General features: G+C 34.0%; 1 protein-coding gene across 15 annotated transcripts in view; it reads left to right on the forward strand.

Annotated features, from left to right (window-relative positions):
- bun (TSC22 domain family member bunched) overlaps nucleotides 1-15,928 on the forward strand; it is a 135,299-nt gene that overhangs the window by 44,200 nt on the left and 75,171 nt on the right. Inside the window, exon 4 of one of the 15 annotated variants that reach the window (XM_089463529.1) lies at nucleotides 6,757-12,946. The exons of the other annotated variants lie outside the window; for them this stretch is intronic. Within the exon in view, the coding sequence (XP_089319655.1) occupies nucleotides 6,757-6,829 (73 nt within the window). The 3' untranslated portion in view covers nucleotides 6,830-12,946. Of the gene's footprint in view, nucleotides 1-6,756; nucleotides 12,947-15,928 lie in introns of those variants that run through there. 15 annotated transcript variants of the gene reach the window in all.

Raw genomic sequence — 15,928 nt, forward strand, 5'->3', positions numbered from 1 at the left:
TTACGCTCAAAAAATGTGAAAATTACAGGGTATTTTTCGATATGCCACGCCCCTAAAGAGGCTTAAAAATTATTTTTGGGGCATCGATAGAGGAGGCTACCAGTAACTTAACTATCCAAATTTGAAGCTTCTAGCTCTTAAATTGTAGGAGATATAAACTTTTGCGGTTTGCCACGCCCCCTATAGGCGGACATATATCTACCATAGCTCGTTGGACTTGGGTGATCAACCCGCGTATATATACCAAATTTCAGATCTCTAGCATCAATAGTGCCTAAAATATAGCAGAATTCGAAAAATCACTATATCTTCAGGTCCGATTTGCCACGCCCCTAAGGGACGTAGATATATAATTTTTTCACCCATCTTCATAGAATTAAAACATTAGCTTACGTGCAAAATTTCAGCATTCTAGGTTTATAACTTTAGGAGATACAGTTTTGTCCGATTTGCCACGCCCCTAATGGGCGGAGATATATCCGCCATAGCTTGTGATCTTGGGTGGTTGGCGCGGACCTACATACCAAATTTCAGCTTTCTAGCTCTTCAACAAACATGATTTCTGGTATATCGGAAAATGCATTTTCCGATTTGCCACGCCCCTAGTGGGCGGATCGGGAAAATTTTAACACTTTATAAATCGGAGATATACACGAGTATGTGTTCCAAATTTCAAGTCTCTAGCTTCAATAGCGCCGAAATAGATTGCGTTCATACGGACAGACGGACAGACGGACAGACGGACAGACGGACGGACAGCAAGACGGACATTGCACAAAACCAATATACTCATTTCACTTTCGTGAATGAGTCTAAAAATTGTTGAAAGCTATGTTGTTTAGGTTGGGATACACTCAGATTAATTTATTAAATGCCGGATTATATCCGTCTCCAATAATTTCCGCCCCAAATGAAGTCATTTGGAAACAGGCATTGTATTTTTGAGTGTTCGCTAGAAAATGTCGTGATTCTAGTGTTTCGCCATAAAGCAGGGAACGCGGCGCCTTTCTCGGGCGATTTCTCGCTCTTCGTCAGATAATTGACTCGCGATATTCCGTTGCCTAATTGCATTATGGGTCCGCCGGGAAAGATTAGATCTTCTAGGACGCGGCATGTTTATTAATAGTAATACTGCCCTCGCACAAAACCATATAAAACAATCGAGAAATATAAATATAAATAATTTACACAAATTTATGTTTAAGACAAACAAATACCTGAACTTTCGAGATATTTAGCTTTTGTAAAAGTCCAAAAATATAAAAAGCCAAAAATACACTTTTTAATAATTAACTTTTTTTTTTAATTTCGAATTTTGAATTTTTTTTTTTATTTTTGATTAGTCAGGTTTTAATCTTTTGATTTTTTTTTTAATTTTTGCAGATTTTTGATTTGAAATATTTATAAAGTTTAAAAGTCAAAAAATATAAAAAGCCAAAAATACACTTTTAATAATTAACTTTTTTTTTTTAATTTCGAATTTTTAATTTTTTATTTATTTTTGATTAGTCAGGTTTTAATCTTTTGATTTTTTTTTTTAATTTTTGCAGATTTTTGGTTTGAAATATTTTTAAAGTTTAAAAGTCCAAAAATATAAAAAGCCAAAAATACACTTTTTAATAATTAACTTTTTTTTTTTTTTAATTTCGAATTTTGAATTTTTTATTTATTTTTTGAACAGTCAGGTTTTAATCTTTTGATTTCTTTGAATTTTTGCAGATTTGATTTGAAATATTTTTCTTTTTGATTTGGAAAAAAAAATTTTTTGTTATTTTTTTTTTGTTTTTTTGTTGAATAGTCAGGTCTGCTCGAGGCTGTGCCGTAGACTGACTACATTTGTTTATTTATTTCTATACGGGACCGAAACTGTCACTGTTGTCAAGGCTACTGAGTATAAATGGAAATTTGAATCTTTAGGGAAAAAACCGCGTTTTTCAAGTATTCGGCAAATTTTTTCAGTATTTTTAAGACCCTATACTAAACTCGTTGCGGAGACAAATCCAACAAATCAAAAACCATGAAAATTGGTTCAGCCCAAATCAAGTTATAAGCAGTCTTCACTTTTACACAACTTTCTTTTATATATATAGATTATACTAAAGTATATCCTCGGTTGTTAACTACCCATTATACAGCTGGACAGACTAACAAAAATGCTTTGTCAGACCTCTCAACAACTTTGTTCACTTGAGAGCATTACAAACAAAGTTGCAACTTCCTTCCGCTAAGCTTCAACTGCAGTTGTTTGATGTGGCCCTAGGAAATGGAGTTTACTTAATATTTATCATATTTTTTCTATAGCTGTCTTCGTTGCAAATTTCCGGTCTTAAGCGCAGAAAAACAGATGATGCGTCATTTGTCATGATTCAAGTTCGCAATTCTCGCCCAGGGCTGCAAGACGCAATTTATTTGCACGATGCGAAGAAGCCCTTTTATTATTTTTTATTTTCCTTCTTTTTAATTACAAAACAGGAGAAGGCCGGCCTTCTCTGTCCTGACTGACTGCCTTTCAACAAAATTTGCCCCGAAACTCTATTCAATCAACCTTTGCGCATTTAAAACTCATGTCAGGTCCATTATAAATTTTAGCTTAGGACCTGTGTTGGGGCCCTCAGCTGCGAGTTCATTTGGGCTCTGATTTTCAATTTCTTGCAACAGCCAAAAGAGTTACGAGTGCGTATGTGTGTGCGTGTGTGTGCGTGTGTGCGTATGTATGTGTATGCGTGTGCTTGTAGTGCTTTTAAACGCCACGACCTGCTGCCGGCCAAGGAATGATGTCATTTCTAAACTTGGACTTTTCTTTGGGTTTTATTTTTGCGTTTCTCATTTCTTTTTGGCTGCTCTTAATACCCATTGCGAAGGTTAACACCAAATAATGGCAGTGCTGCAATCATACCAAGGTATGTTACATGCAAGAGAGATATATATATTTGATCAGCATAAAAATCTAGTCATTAAATTATCGGTGTGCATCGATTTTGGAGCTTATTTCACTGATCTATTCTTCAAATGTGAAATATGATATATCTCATTAGGTTATACAAATTTTGCATATACTTTTCAGGTATCTGTTAATTTTCAGAATTTCGATAATTATCGATCTGGGTTTTTACCCCTAATTTATAAATTTAAGTATTTTAAAAATAAAAATACAATAAGTTAGCAATCCAACCATTTATACAACAAATACTTAACCACTTCCAATATGTACAATTTTCGATAATTATCGATTTTGAAATCTGTGTCTATATGGCAAATTTCAAGCCTTACAGCTTATAGCTGCTTCGAGAAATAAAAAAAGAACATTTTTTTTACTGTAGTATGGATTAGTATATACCCTGTAGGGTATCTCTCAGTCGTTCACTTTCACTCAAAGCTAACTCAGCTGTGATATTGTATAACGCCTTGGCGCTGATGATGGCATTTGATGATGATTCGTAATAAAAAAGCAATTTTTGTATGTGTGTATGCTCATGCATGTAGGTATAATAAATATTACGCAGTTTTTTTTCTGTTTTCTTTCCTTCATTTTTGACCATGGAATTGCGCAATAGTTGGGGCCAAATGAGTCCCCCAGGCGCTATTCAAGGGCTCTTGCTGGTCCCCCCAAAGACAACCACCCTGATCGGAAGGCAAGAACAACAGTTTTCCCTTGATAAGCTCAATGGGGGAAGCTCATAAAGCTTTCCCCTTACCCACTCTTCACAGAACTCCCCTGCATTGTGCTAATTTTTATTAGCTATTTGGTTTCGGTTGGTTTATCTGCAGGAGGAGGTGGAGGCGATTCTTTACGGTTCTGGAATGCGCAACAAATTAAAAAAAAATATGTCGCAATTGAGTTTTATCTTGTGGAAAAGCGGGAAAATTTCTGTGTGCAAATGTTGTAAATGATTTGTGTTTTGCTTAATGGTTGATATCGTAGTGAGACTTAGATATGCGTATCTACATTGCAGTTCATAAAAAAACAAATACTTTATTAGGCACCACTTTGTCCACAATCACACTAAAGTACATTTAACTTTAATCCTTTCGTTAACAAAGCGCATTTAAATGCTCTTTATTAATTTGTTAATTTTTGGCAATTTTAACCCTTATAAAAACTCAAATCAAATTCCTTATGCAAGGTACAGTCTGCCCGCACAAAATCGAAGCATAAATTTTATTGCTGCACAGGCAACTGCAACCAGCAGATGATAATAAAAATTAAAAAAGAAAACTTCAAAGTTCCCCCAAAAAAAAAAGGGATCTGCATATAATTTGTTTCTTGTTATGGAAGTCCTCTGCAGCAGCGGCAGCAGCAAGCAGCCAAATGCAGTTGCGAGTCGCTGGCCAAGTTCAAGGTTAAAAAGCACAACAACAAAAATGTTCGAATGCAATTTTAGGGGAACACAAACAAAACAAAATCGGGAGAAACAGAGAATTCTGGAATTTTTAGGGGGGAAAAACTTGGGAGAGAAAAGGTTGCGAAGTGCAGGCAGAGGCAACTGTGTGGGCAAACATAAAGGCGAAACATGTTTGTTTGTTTCGTGTCGCCTGGCCTACCCTCCCCGCCCCACCCTTGCACCCGCCTCAACCCCCACCAGGGGGTAGTCGAGTGGCTGCCCATAAGTGAGCTGCGTTTCATTGTCGACATTTTGGCTGCTTCGATGATGTCAGCGTTTATTTTTGGAGCCCACCAAAGCACAACACAAAAAAAGAGCCATAACCTTAAAAACATGCCAAAAATAATATTCAATGAGAGCGACGCAACAAAAACAGCAACAAAAGAAAAGAAAACCACAAAAAAAAATACTAAAAAAAAAAAAAATACACAAGTATAACAAATAACAATTACGAGCATCTTCTCCGAGACTTGGTTTGCTCGTAATGAGAGGGGAGACACCTCTCTCTCCCTACCATTACCTTTACTCTCCCCCTCTCTCTCTCACAATCTCCCTCTTTCTTCATCTCTCTCCACAATTCTGGAACTTGTTTCACTGTCGAACAAAACGTCGTAAACTTCTTCACTGACAAAAAAGTACCGAAATCAGAAAAAAAAGAAAAGAAGTGGCAAAAACAAAATGAAAGAAAGGCAAAAACAAGAGCAAAGCATAAATGTTGTTAATGTGGCGAAGTGGGCAATACTCTAAGTGGAAACTTCACTGGAAAATTACTAAGGAAAAATATTTACAATTGAAATGCTTCATAACATTCGTATGTAAATATTTAAGATGAGATTTTCTGCAGGCATTTCTTATTGTTGCTCGATGATTTCTGTCTCTGTTATACAAGGATATCTTTGTGATGAGAGTATTTCATATCAGTGATTAAATTTATGTTTTTTTATTGTATCTTTTGAAACCCCAACTTATTTCATTGCTAGCAGCTGAACAAAATAAAATGAAAGTAGCAAACATCGACGCCTCTCTCACTGAAGCTCTTTGGGTCTGTCGCTTTACCGCTAGCTCTGCTTCTCTCACTCTCCTTCTCCTTTACACTAACATACTTTGTCTCCTTCTCATATTTTGTCTCTCTCTGCTCTCTTTCACATCTTTCCTGCCAATTCCTTTCTTCAATTGCCTTTCCACCTCTGACTTTTCGTCTCTCTTTCTCTCATTTGTTATGTGTGTTGTGTATCTCTTTCTTACACGGTGTTTGTGTTGTTCTATTATCTTTCCTTCTCACTATATTTTCTCTCATTTTGCCACTTTCTTTCCTAATCTCTCACTCTCTATCTTTCTTTCACTTTTAAGGTTTAATGGTTAGAAAAAGAAATAAAAGTTAAGCAGGAAAGGAATACAGCTGGCTGTCTCCCTTTACCCCTCTATCTCTCTCATGTAACATATTCTCTCTCTCTCTCTCTCTCTCTCTCTGTCTCTCTCTCTCTGTCTCTCTCTCTCTCTCTCTCTCTCTCTCTCTCTCTCTGTCTCTGTCTCTCTCTCTCTCTCTCTCTGTTTACTGTCTCCTCTCTCACTTGTTCTCAGTATATCAAGTTAACTATAACAGTTATTCAACTAATGTACAGATCCAAGCAAAATATCATCACTTGACATTTGGCAGTCAACTGGCAAACGTTGTAACAAATCATTTAAGCCCATTGCAAGGGTAAATACCTGAAACACTAAACAAAACAACAGAAAAAAAAGAAGAAGCATAAGAATTTGTTTACCTTGGCCAAGCGATTTATCTGCGGCTGAGTCTGCGGTGACTGGCGACCGGCGACCGGAGACCGGAGACTGGAGAGCGGAGTCTGAGCTCTGCACTTTTTTCATATCTTGAGGTTATTTTTGGCTCGCTTTCCCATTGTTTGCCAGCTGAGAGGCTAAGAGTCTGAGACTCTTGTAGGCCGCCAAAACAGCTTGAAGAATTTGCTCAAGTTTTATTTTTTTAGTATTATTTCATTTGTGGCTTGTGTTTGCCTTTGCTTTTTCATTCTCCGCGTCTCTCTCTCTCACCCTCTATCTGTCGCCCACTTGGCGCGAACCACTTTTATCCAGTTCGCTTGGAGTCGAGTCATCAGCTTTTTTGTTTGGCGTCTGCTGTCATGAATTCGTGACAAATTATTGCCTATCGATATTCGTCATTGTTCTAACATTTACTTTTGAACACTTTGCATGCAATACACAATACATATCTACTTACATATACACATATGTATATTACTTGGCTCTCGACTGAACTTTTTGTATTGTTTGCTTTTGCACATTTATTTTTAAAGCTTTTTGACATACTTGAAAAATATTTTAGTAATTTTTTAAATATTCTCTTTCATTACAGGTATGTGAACTCTTTTATTTCAATTTATTTCATTTATGATAAGCCTGGGCTGTGGGTAAGTGAAAATCATTAACTATTTAAATGAAACCATTCGAGCTGCTAGAAAGTTGAATTTTCTGACAATTATTTGATCTAAATGGAAACTGGAAAATGTTTTTTGACAATATTGACGGCAGCATGGAATATGTTTCAGAAATGGATTTGAAAAATATTATTTATAATATTAATATTAATCAATAAATCAATTTTAATTATTAAACCTTAAATAATTTGCAATATTTTTGCAATAGGAATTATATGAAATTAAATACAATATAGAATCAAAAGTGTAGAAAACAGATCTAGAATTTTTTTCAAGCAATCAATTTTATACAATTGACCTAAAAAATATATAAAACCTCCGTTTATTTTCTATTTTTTCTGACATAAATCATTTGTAAATATGAACTTTTGCAACACGACTTATTATAAGTCCACAAACTCTATAATAATAGTAATCAAAGTATATATCAAAATTATAATCGCCTGAGTATCAATCAAAGTCAACAACGCTCAGATTTCTCAAACGATGACGAAACTTGTAAAACCACTTTTTATAAACAAAGAAAAACACGTCGCAGCGCTGTAATTTGTATAATTAGGAGTTGCCAGCGTTAGATGACTATCCCCTGCTTGTATTGCATAGCATTAAATGCACACCCACATTTTGCGATATTGCGATTTTGCAATTGTCATATAGTCAGACAGTTAATGAACTATAATATAGCAGAAACAAGGAACCACGACCAGGAAATGGGTGAAGCCAAGACAAAAGAACAAGATGTGAGCTAACAAATCGATGTGATTACATTGGGTATTAAGGCAAACAGAGAGAGAGAGAGAGATAGATAGAGAGAGGGTGAGAGATGATGAGTGAAGTGTGACTGATAGATATCCTATATTATCAGGAAATAGTGAGACGTAAGTAGACAATTCAATATGATAAATAAACAAACGTAGATGCTTGGGCAGATTTTTTAAAACTAAGCTGCAATTCTGTAAGTGGATGAGCGAGAGAGAGATATAACGAGGAAAAAGAATGAGCAGTGGTTTATTCCAAATGGATAGCAGCTTGATCTTTCTTATAATAACCCATCGAGTTGAGGCATATTGCTTTAAAATAAGGAAAAGTGATCTAGAATCGATGAATCGATAATTATCATTCTAAAAAAAAAGCATAAACAAATCTTTGCAACTAGCAATAAATATTTACCAGAGGATCAAATATTACAGAGTATTACATTTTGTTTAACTCAAGCCTTGCAGACAACAAACGAAAACGTTTTTTATCGATTGTTGTCATATTAAAAATTTATCGTTAGAAGGCTGAGTATAGCAAACCAGAAAAAATGAGCGTCTATAATTAGTTCGATATTCCAGAACAAGAAAAAAAGGAAAAGAGATTTTACAAATCGATAATTATCGATGTATATAAAAGTCTATTTTTTTGCTAAAGAGAAATCCCCATTCTGTCTCACAATTTTGCAAGCAGTTAAACCTGTTGTGCTTCCACTTGTTACAAACAACTGAGCAGCTGCTACAGACCCCTGATCTATCGATTTTCAATAGTTACAGGGTACAACGACAGCGACAATATAAAGAAAACAACAATAGTCAACTACGACGCCACATTGTCTGGCACGAATCGTTGTTTACAAAGGGACAGCAAGACAGCAGAATAAGAGGGAATCGTTAATTTCCACAGCGTGAACAGATACACGCTTACAGATACAGATACAGATACACAGCTGTAGAAATAGATACAATTCTTATGTACATCGGCTGGCGTTGTAAATTGCATTTAAATGGCTGCCAGTTAAACTGCCAATAAATGTAGCAAACTCTGCTCTGCGCCCCACTGGATGCCCACCGAGTGGATATAGTTCGTGGCCCGCGGGGCGATTTTCATCATCAGAGTTTTCACTAACTAGCGACACGTGCGACTCGGCTTCGAGCAAAGCATTTCATTGTTATCATTATTATTGCATTGCAATTCCATTATTTAACAGTTTAGCAGCGACAATGCATTCGCTGCGGGTGGGGCTAGAAAACTTGTGGTTATCATTCATCTTTTGCTCCAGGAAATTCTTCGTAAATAACTGTTACTGTGTATGCTGTATATTAATCTAAATGTTTTTAATTTTTTTTAAATATATATAATATTCATAGTCGAATATAAATTCATATCTACGAAGATCGCATTTGCTTAAGGAATCTAACTAATTTCCTCTCTGATGCTGTTTCTTTCTTCCTTAACTCTATAGAAGCAAACATTTCCTAGCTGTATTTAATATTAAGTAAATTTCATTTGATTAAATATTAGGTGAATGTATTTAGTCTTTATCTAGCTTTCTATTCTATGCTCGATAAAGTATTGAATATTCCATATCCAAAAATATTGAATATTCCATATCCTCATCCAAAAATGAATTACTGGCAGTTTCGTATAAGCAAGTCTCGAGTTTCGATGAATTTTTATTTACATTATCCATGAAAATAAAATGTTGTAAATAGTCTTTTCTTATATATCCAAGCTCTTTGAATATTAATTTACGTTTTTATGTGATTTATTCTAATGATTTGATTGCTTTTTCTAACCTAAACAGTTCAAGCACTCCTCGCAAATAAAGCTTCATATGGCTGCGCTCATTTGCATTTTAATGAAGCTAAGGCCCTAAGGCCAATTCATTTGATTAATTGCTGTAATTTTTATTAACCATATTTCTATAAAAATTTAAGAATTCTTATATAACCAAATACGTATAAGTAAGAAATAATATGTATTCTATATAAATTTCTTACTTCAAGTAAGAAATAACATGTATTCTATATTCATTTCTGACTTATATACTTATACACTATTATTAATCGAAACTGAACTTTGACGCTTGCATAAAGCGGTTTTAATTATTGAATGTCAGATAAAAAAATAAATACGCTTAAAGGTCATATTTAATTGTTAAGCTAATAGCTGAAATATGTTTAATTAATTTTTTTAATAGCCTCAGTGAATTTTGATTAGAACTTAAATGCCTTTATGATCATTGAGGTAGATCGCTTACATAGCAAGCAAATATATAAAGAATAAATAATTGATTTTATTAGGCAGCTTTTCCACAATATGCATACTTATATTTACTAACATCTTATATAACCGCAAAGAGCTAATTAAAGTTCCTGCTTGATGTAAATTTAACTTTGTGCCACTCAGTCAACAGTCACGAGCTTTCATTCTGGAGGCCAACTCTTTTGTTGACCCTTTGCTCGCACTGAGTACAAAATTTAATTATATTTTGTTAGCCACGTGGCGAATGTTTATATACAGTTACTTGGGTAAAGAGAGAGCTGCATATATGAGTATATACATATATACCTACCTTTATATATATACTTAGTGCAAAAACAATTTGCAGCAAATTCTGCTTTTACGTTTATTTGGCCAAGCTAATGAGCCGCCTGGCCAACAAAGAAAACGACCCCATGACTACAGGCTCTCTCTTTACACCCTCTAAAACAGCAGGAGATGGAGGCGGTTTGGTTTGTTTTATGTCGGCCGGGTGGTAAAAATAAACCAAAGCTCTTGGCACATGGTGTGCGCTTCATTAGCCGCTACAAACAAAGCCAAAATCAAGCAAAAAGTCCAAAAATAAAATGAAAAACGATATATAGAAAACAGAAAACATTCGCAGAGCGCTTAAGTTCATTATGGTATCGGGTTTCAGGTGGTTCGCTTATGACCTGAGCGGAACTTGGAGAGTCAATAGACCCCATTGAGACCTCTAGGGCTGCCCTAGGGGGGGGCCCTCTCTGTCTGTTCAGCTATAGCTGTTGACGTGGCTAATATATCGCATAGAGACGCAGACAGTTTGGCGACGCGGCTAAAAACGTAAAAGCAAACTAATTAGACAAGTCTAGTCGAGAGGGATTGACTAGAGAATACCCTGTATTAAATGACTTCACATATATTTATATCAAAATCATATTCAAGCTTTATAAATGATTTACTAAAAAAAAAATAAATATAAATTTCTGACTTATTGGCAGATTAGACAAGATCTGTTTGATATTTATCGATTTTGGAAAAATGAGAAAATGTGAACTTCAATCTCCTCAGCTTCAAATAGATAAATATCAGACCACAAATATTTTACGTGCTTTATCCCATAATTTTCCTCATAATTAGAGTACACTCCATCATAGGCCTACTACTGCTCGTTGAATAAACCCAAACAATTCGCCAGTTATTTACAGGACATCAAAACGATTATGCACACATTTCTACGCTTTTCTTTGTCTCTTTGCATAATTCTTATGAAACACAGAGAGTCGGCAGATCGGGATAGTTTGAGCCATGCAATTTTCGCTTGCGAAATCAAAAGCAAAAAAATAAAAAAAAAAAGAAGCAGAGAAAAGTATAACGAAAAAAAAATAATGCAAAATTCAGCGTAATTTATATCAATTGTGGTGAATATACCGAAGTCGAATATTGAATGCACTCGCTGAGACAGTCACATAACAAGCTTCATTTGAGATGGAAATAGAGGAAAATCATATATAAGTCAAGTCTCTTTTATTTGTACCCCGCTAAATAAAAAATCAAGCTAAATCGGAAAAAAATCTATGCCCTTGAATGAGTTCGTTCTCGATAATTTTAATTTCTGTGTAAATCGAATTAATATTTTTTAGTGTTGCAAAATACAAAAAATAGCTAATTTAAAATTTTTTTAAATAGTTAAGGAGCCTCCCTCTCATCACTTAGTCAACATGGCCTGAAAAGCACACTGCATTTGGAAAGAGTAAAAGCATGGAACGCCCATTTCGGCCTAATTACATAGCCAAGTAGCAATTGACTTGAGTTCCGTTGCCAGTGCAACTGTGCAACAGTGCAACAAGCAGCGTCTGGCAAATGGTTGCAACTTGCAACTTCAAAGGCAAATGCCGCAACAGCAAAAACTTTATTAGTTGCAATTTGATTTGATGATTGTTTTGCCTCGGCTTCTTCGTCTTCTGCTCGTCTCGTGTCTGCTTGAATTTAATTATGTGCGAATTGCCAAACAGCAGCAGCCGCTGTAGCGAGCGTGGCCTGTAGACAGCCTGCCTGCGGTTATTTGTGCATAAACTGAAATGAAATGATTTCCAACATGAATGCAAAACACAAAGTGGCTGCAACTTTATGTGGCATGTGGCAGAAAGGCTAACGAGTCTGCAGATGAGATATTTATGACAGATATATATGATATATGAAATATATATATATTTTTTTTTGTATGTGCCATATAGACATTAGAGCATCTTACAGCCTTAAAGTATGCCAAGAATTCTATTTATAATAAAAGGCTAGAAATTTATTCTATGATGAAATATTTAAAGATGAGATACTTTTTACAGACAATATTTCTAAATGATATCATTTAGTCAACTTTAAGATTTAAAATAAAATAAAATATTTGATGATACATATAATATTGTAACTATGCTTGGGTATATTCAAGCAATTTCTCCAACTATATATAAATCTCTTCTTTGCTAGATTTCAAAATATGTTAGGGTATATATTCTATATATATATGTATGTTATATATTCTATATGTATTTTATATATGTATTCTATAAATAAATTAGTTAAGGCTTCTGTGAAAATGTTTCTGTATCAAATTTGCTGAGTATATATCTGACAATATACTCCACATGCACTATTTACCATATATGATTAAACTTTTCATAATTTTCTGCAAGAACAATGGAGTTGACGACCATTAAAGTGGCATTAAAATACCCTTATATTAAATGCACATAAGCTAGGGTATTTTTAAGTCTATACTCTGCTTTTATATTTCATGCTCAGTTTTGTTATGACGCTTCATTTGAAAATATTGCCATAGTTTGTTTGTTTGTTTTTTTTTTTTCGGTGCAAATGGAGCAATGAACTGTTCTTAGTAGGTCTCTTCCGTCCAGTCGCTCTCTGCCCTTCTCTCGCTTTATCTCTTACTCTAGCCCTCTCTCTATGTCTCTCCCCTACTCCCTCTGCATCATGCAGTCAAATGTACATTTGCATTTGCGAGTTGTTGTTATTCGACCGGAACTGTAAGCTCGTAGTGCCCATTACGACAATTGCAAAAAAAAAAAAAAAAAAACAAAAAAGAAAAAGAAAGCAAAGCGAACAAACCTCATGAAAAATGTAAACATTCCAAATTTATAACAGAGCAACAACAACAACAATGGCAACAATGAAAGGTCCTGCTAACCTACTAAAAACCTGAAGGTGATTGCACTGCCAGAGCCTACCTAGTCCGCGTGTCTACCGTGCAGCCGAAACTCCCCTTTCTCGTATAATACCTCACTAAATAGTTGAGGCACGCGATTTTGCGACTCGCCTTGGGGTCAACAATTTCTCGGAATGCATTTACAGGCATCTATTTGTTGCTATTGTTGTTACTGTTGTTGCGTGACTGAATTTTAATGAAAATGCATTTTAGAGTTTGCCTCGTTGGCTTTTTGTTGCCTTTTAATGCATCAAAATTTGTGCAAGTTTTATAACTGCATTTGGTTTTCGAATTGTATTGAATTGAACTTACATAAGTTTTGGAACACTGCAGAGGAAGAAGAAGAAGAATAGGACGCTGTATATGTAAACAAAAATATCGCTTCTTCACTTAACTAAATCAGCGCATGTTTAATTATTTAATCACGCCCTGCTTAATAAATAAAAACAAAATCTGTGTAGAATATTTGTTGAATAAATATTGAACACTAGAAAATTAATGGGGCACAAAATTAGAGCACTAATTGTAAGCAAGCTGAGAATTTTGAATCATGTGAAAAAAAATATAATCAATATCTATTTATGAAAGAAATGAAAAGACGTATTTTTGAAATTTTAGAAATTAAAAAAAAAAAAAAACTATTGTTTAAAAAAAAAGTCAAATATTTTGTATAGCAAGCGAATCACGTAAAAATAAATAGATATTTTATCTTAACATTAATATAATATACACAAATACATTTTGGTTTAGATAATTAAATAATTTAAATACGATTTAATAATCCCTATATAGTCTTTCAGTCATTCACAATATATCTGCATGTAAAATATGCCATCAGAAGCGAAGATGCCAGCTTTTATTTATATTTTTAGTAACCTCTTCAACTGTCCTTTGCTGCGCTGCTAACGAATTAGCATGATTAGCATGCCCAAACCCAAAGTAAATTCAGCAAAGTCAACAAATGCAAATGAAAACCCCCTTGCCACGCCCCAAAAATAAAGTTAAAATTCACTTTGTTTATTTTGCATAATGATAAATGAATACAATTTCGCGATTTACAAAGCGCATACAAAAATAAAACTCAGGCAGATTTATTTTGATTTTTATTATTTCTTCTTTTTTTTTAACGACTTTAATTAATCTGTTGGGTTTTTATGGTCTGGCAACGCTTTACATGCATAAAAACAAAACTTGTTTGGCTGTTGATTTTTACGTCGTTATTTCTTTTATTTTTGGTAGTTTTACACAATTAATTTCAATTTGGATTAACTTTGTCATTGACACGTCGCTGCGCAGACCCAGGGGCAAAAACTGAAAGAAAAAACTACAACAAAAATTACTATGCTGCATGCAAAATATTCCCCGTTTCTACCTATATATATTCATGTGAGTGTGTATGTGTGTATGTGTGTGTATATGCATATCTGTAATCATATTCAACTTTCACTTTCGTAAGCAAAAGCTGCAAATATTGTGATTTGAGGTTGATTAACAATGCCTGCGAGGCACAGTCAAATGACAATTGTGATTGTCAACAGGTGGCAACGCTCAAAAAGAAATCATATTATTTGGCAATGGTATATTGCATATGTTTCCTAACCAATATATGCTCTAACTTGAAAAGTTTGTTTATATGTTTAGTAACGAAAGAAATGTTCTGAGTTAGTGAATCAAATTATCAAGAAACTGAACTAATCGAGCTTATGAAGTCTACATATACGGTTTAGGAATGGTATATATGGAATATGGTACATGATATAAGGATAGAAGATTTATTTTTATTTAGCAGAAATTAAAATTATCGAGAATTATTGAGAACGAATTTCTTTAAAGGGGGTAGAATTTTGTTCGATTTAGCGGGGTTCGACTTGAGACTCTACTGTATACACAATACTATATATATTTAGGTTATTTAGTCTTTGACTTTACAAATATAATTATGTTTTCCATTCTTATCCATAAAGTATATATATTTATATACTTTGAAATAATTTTTCAATCTTTGTGTTTTTTAAGGATGATTTATTTTGTTTTTGGAAATTGCGTAGGCCTGAATACACTCAGCCACCCTAACTTCCCGTGCCTCCCTCTTTCTTATATTGTTTCCTAAATAAATATTAGCGTGGGCGTTCTTTAGATTTATGCTTAAGATGTTTCTTTTCACAGCAATTCTGTTTTTTCGGCCGTTTTTAATTCTTGGAAATTAAAAATGTTTTACTCAAAAAGCACACGCCTGCAATTTGTTGCTACAGTGAAGCTTGTCTAAAGGGAGAACTGAAAAAATTTCTGTGACTTCCACTTTTATCTCCAATTTCGAAATTTACCATTGATAATTATGCTTATCAAATGTATAGATAGTGCATTTACAGATAAGCCTTCAGACCTTTTGTCGCTCTATGTGTTATATTCAAGAACCGATTTTTATGCATGGGTAAATGTACCTCAAAGTGTGGACTTTGTGCTGAGGAAACTTATTCGTCAGCCTACTCTTAATAAAGGCGTTCTTATCTGATAATAGAGCTTTTTATTAGACAGAATACTGTATTATATTATTATGATTTCGATTATATTGAATCTTAATATATTAGCAATATTTTATTGTATTTTTAAAGCTTGGAAGCTAGGAAGCTTGAATTGGTAATTTAAATAAGATTCAAGCCAGAAAAATTTTAATAATAATATTTAAGTTGTAAAACGTGTTATATGTAGCCTCTAAAGTTTATTAAAAAATATACAAATATATTAACTAATTATATTTCTCTTTGGAATTGTCAAACCCTTTGTTTATATTTGATCAACACATTTATTTTCCATAAAATATAGCTTAACTATTTAGGAAACATGTATAAAATAAATTGTCGATTATGTAT

The sequence above is a fragment of the Drosophila arizonae genome, chromosome 3, assembly GCF_054131065.1.
Source record: "Drosophila arizonae isolate 15081-1271.41 chromosome 3, UAZ_ARI_1.0, whole genome shotgun sequence".
Lineage (NCBI taxonomy): Eukaryota > Metazoa > Arthropoda > Insecta > Diptera > Drosophilidae > Drosophila > Drosophila arizonae.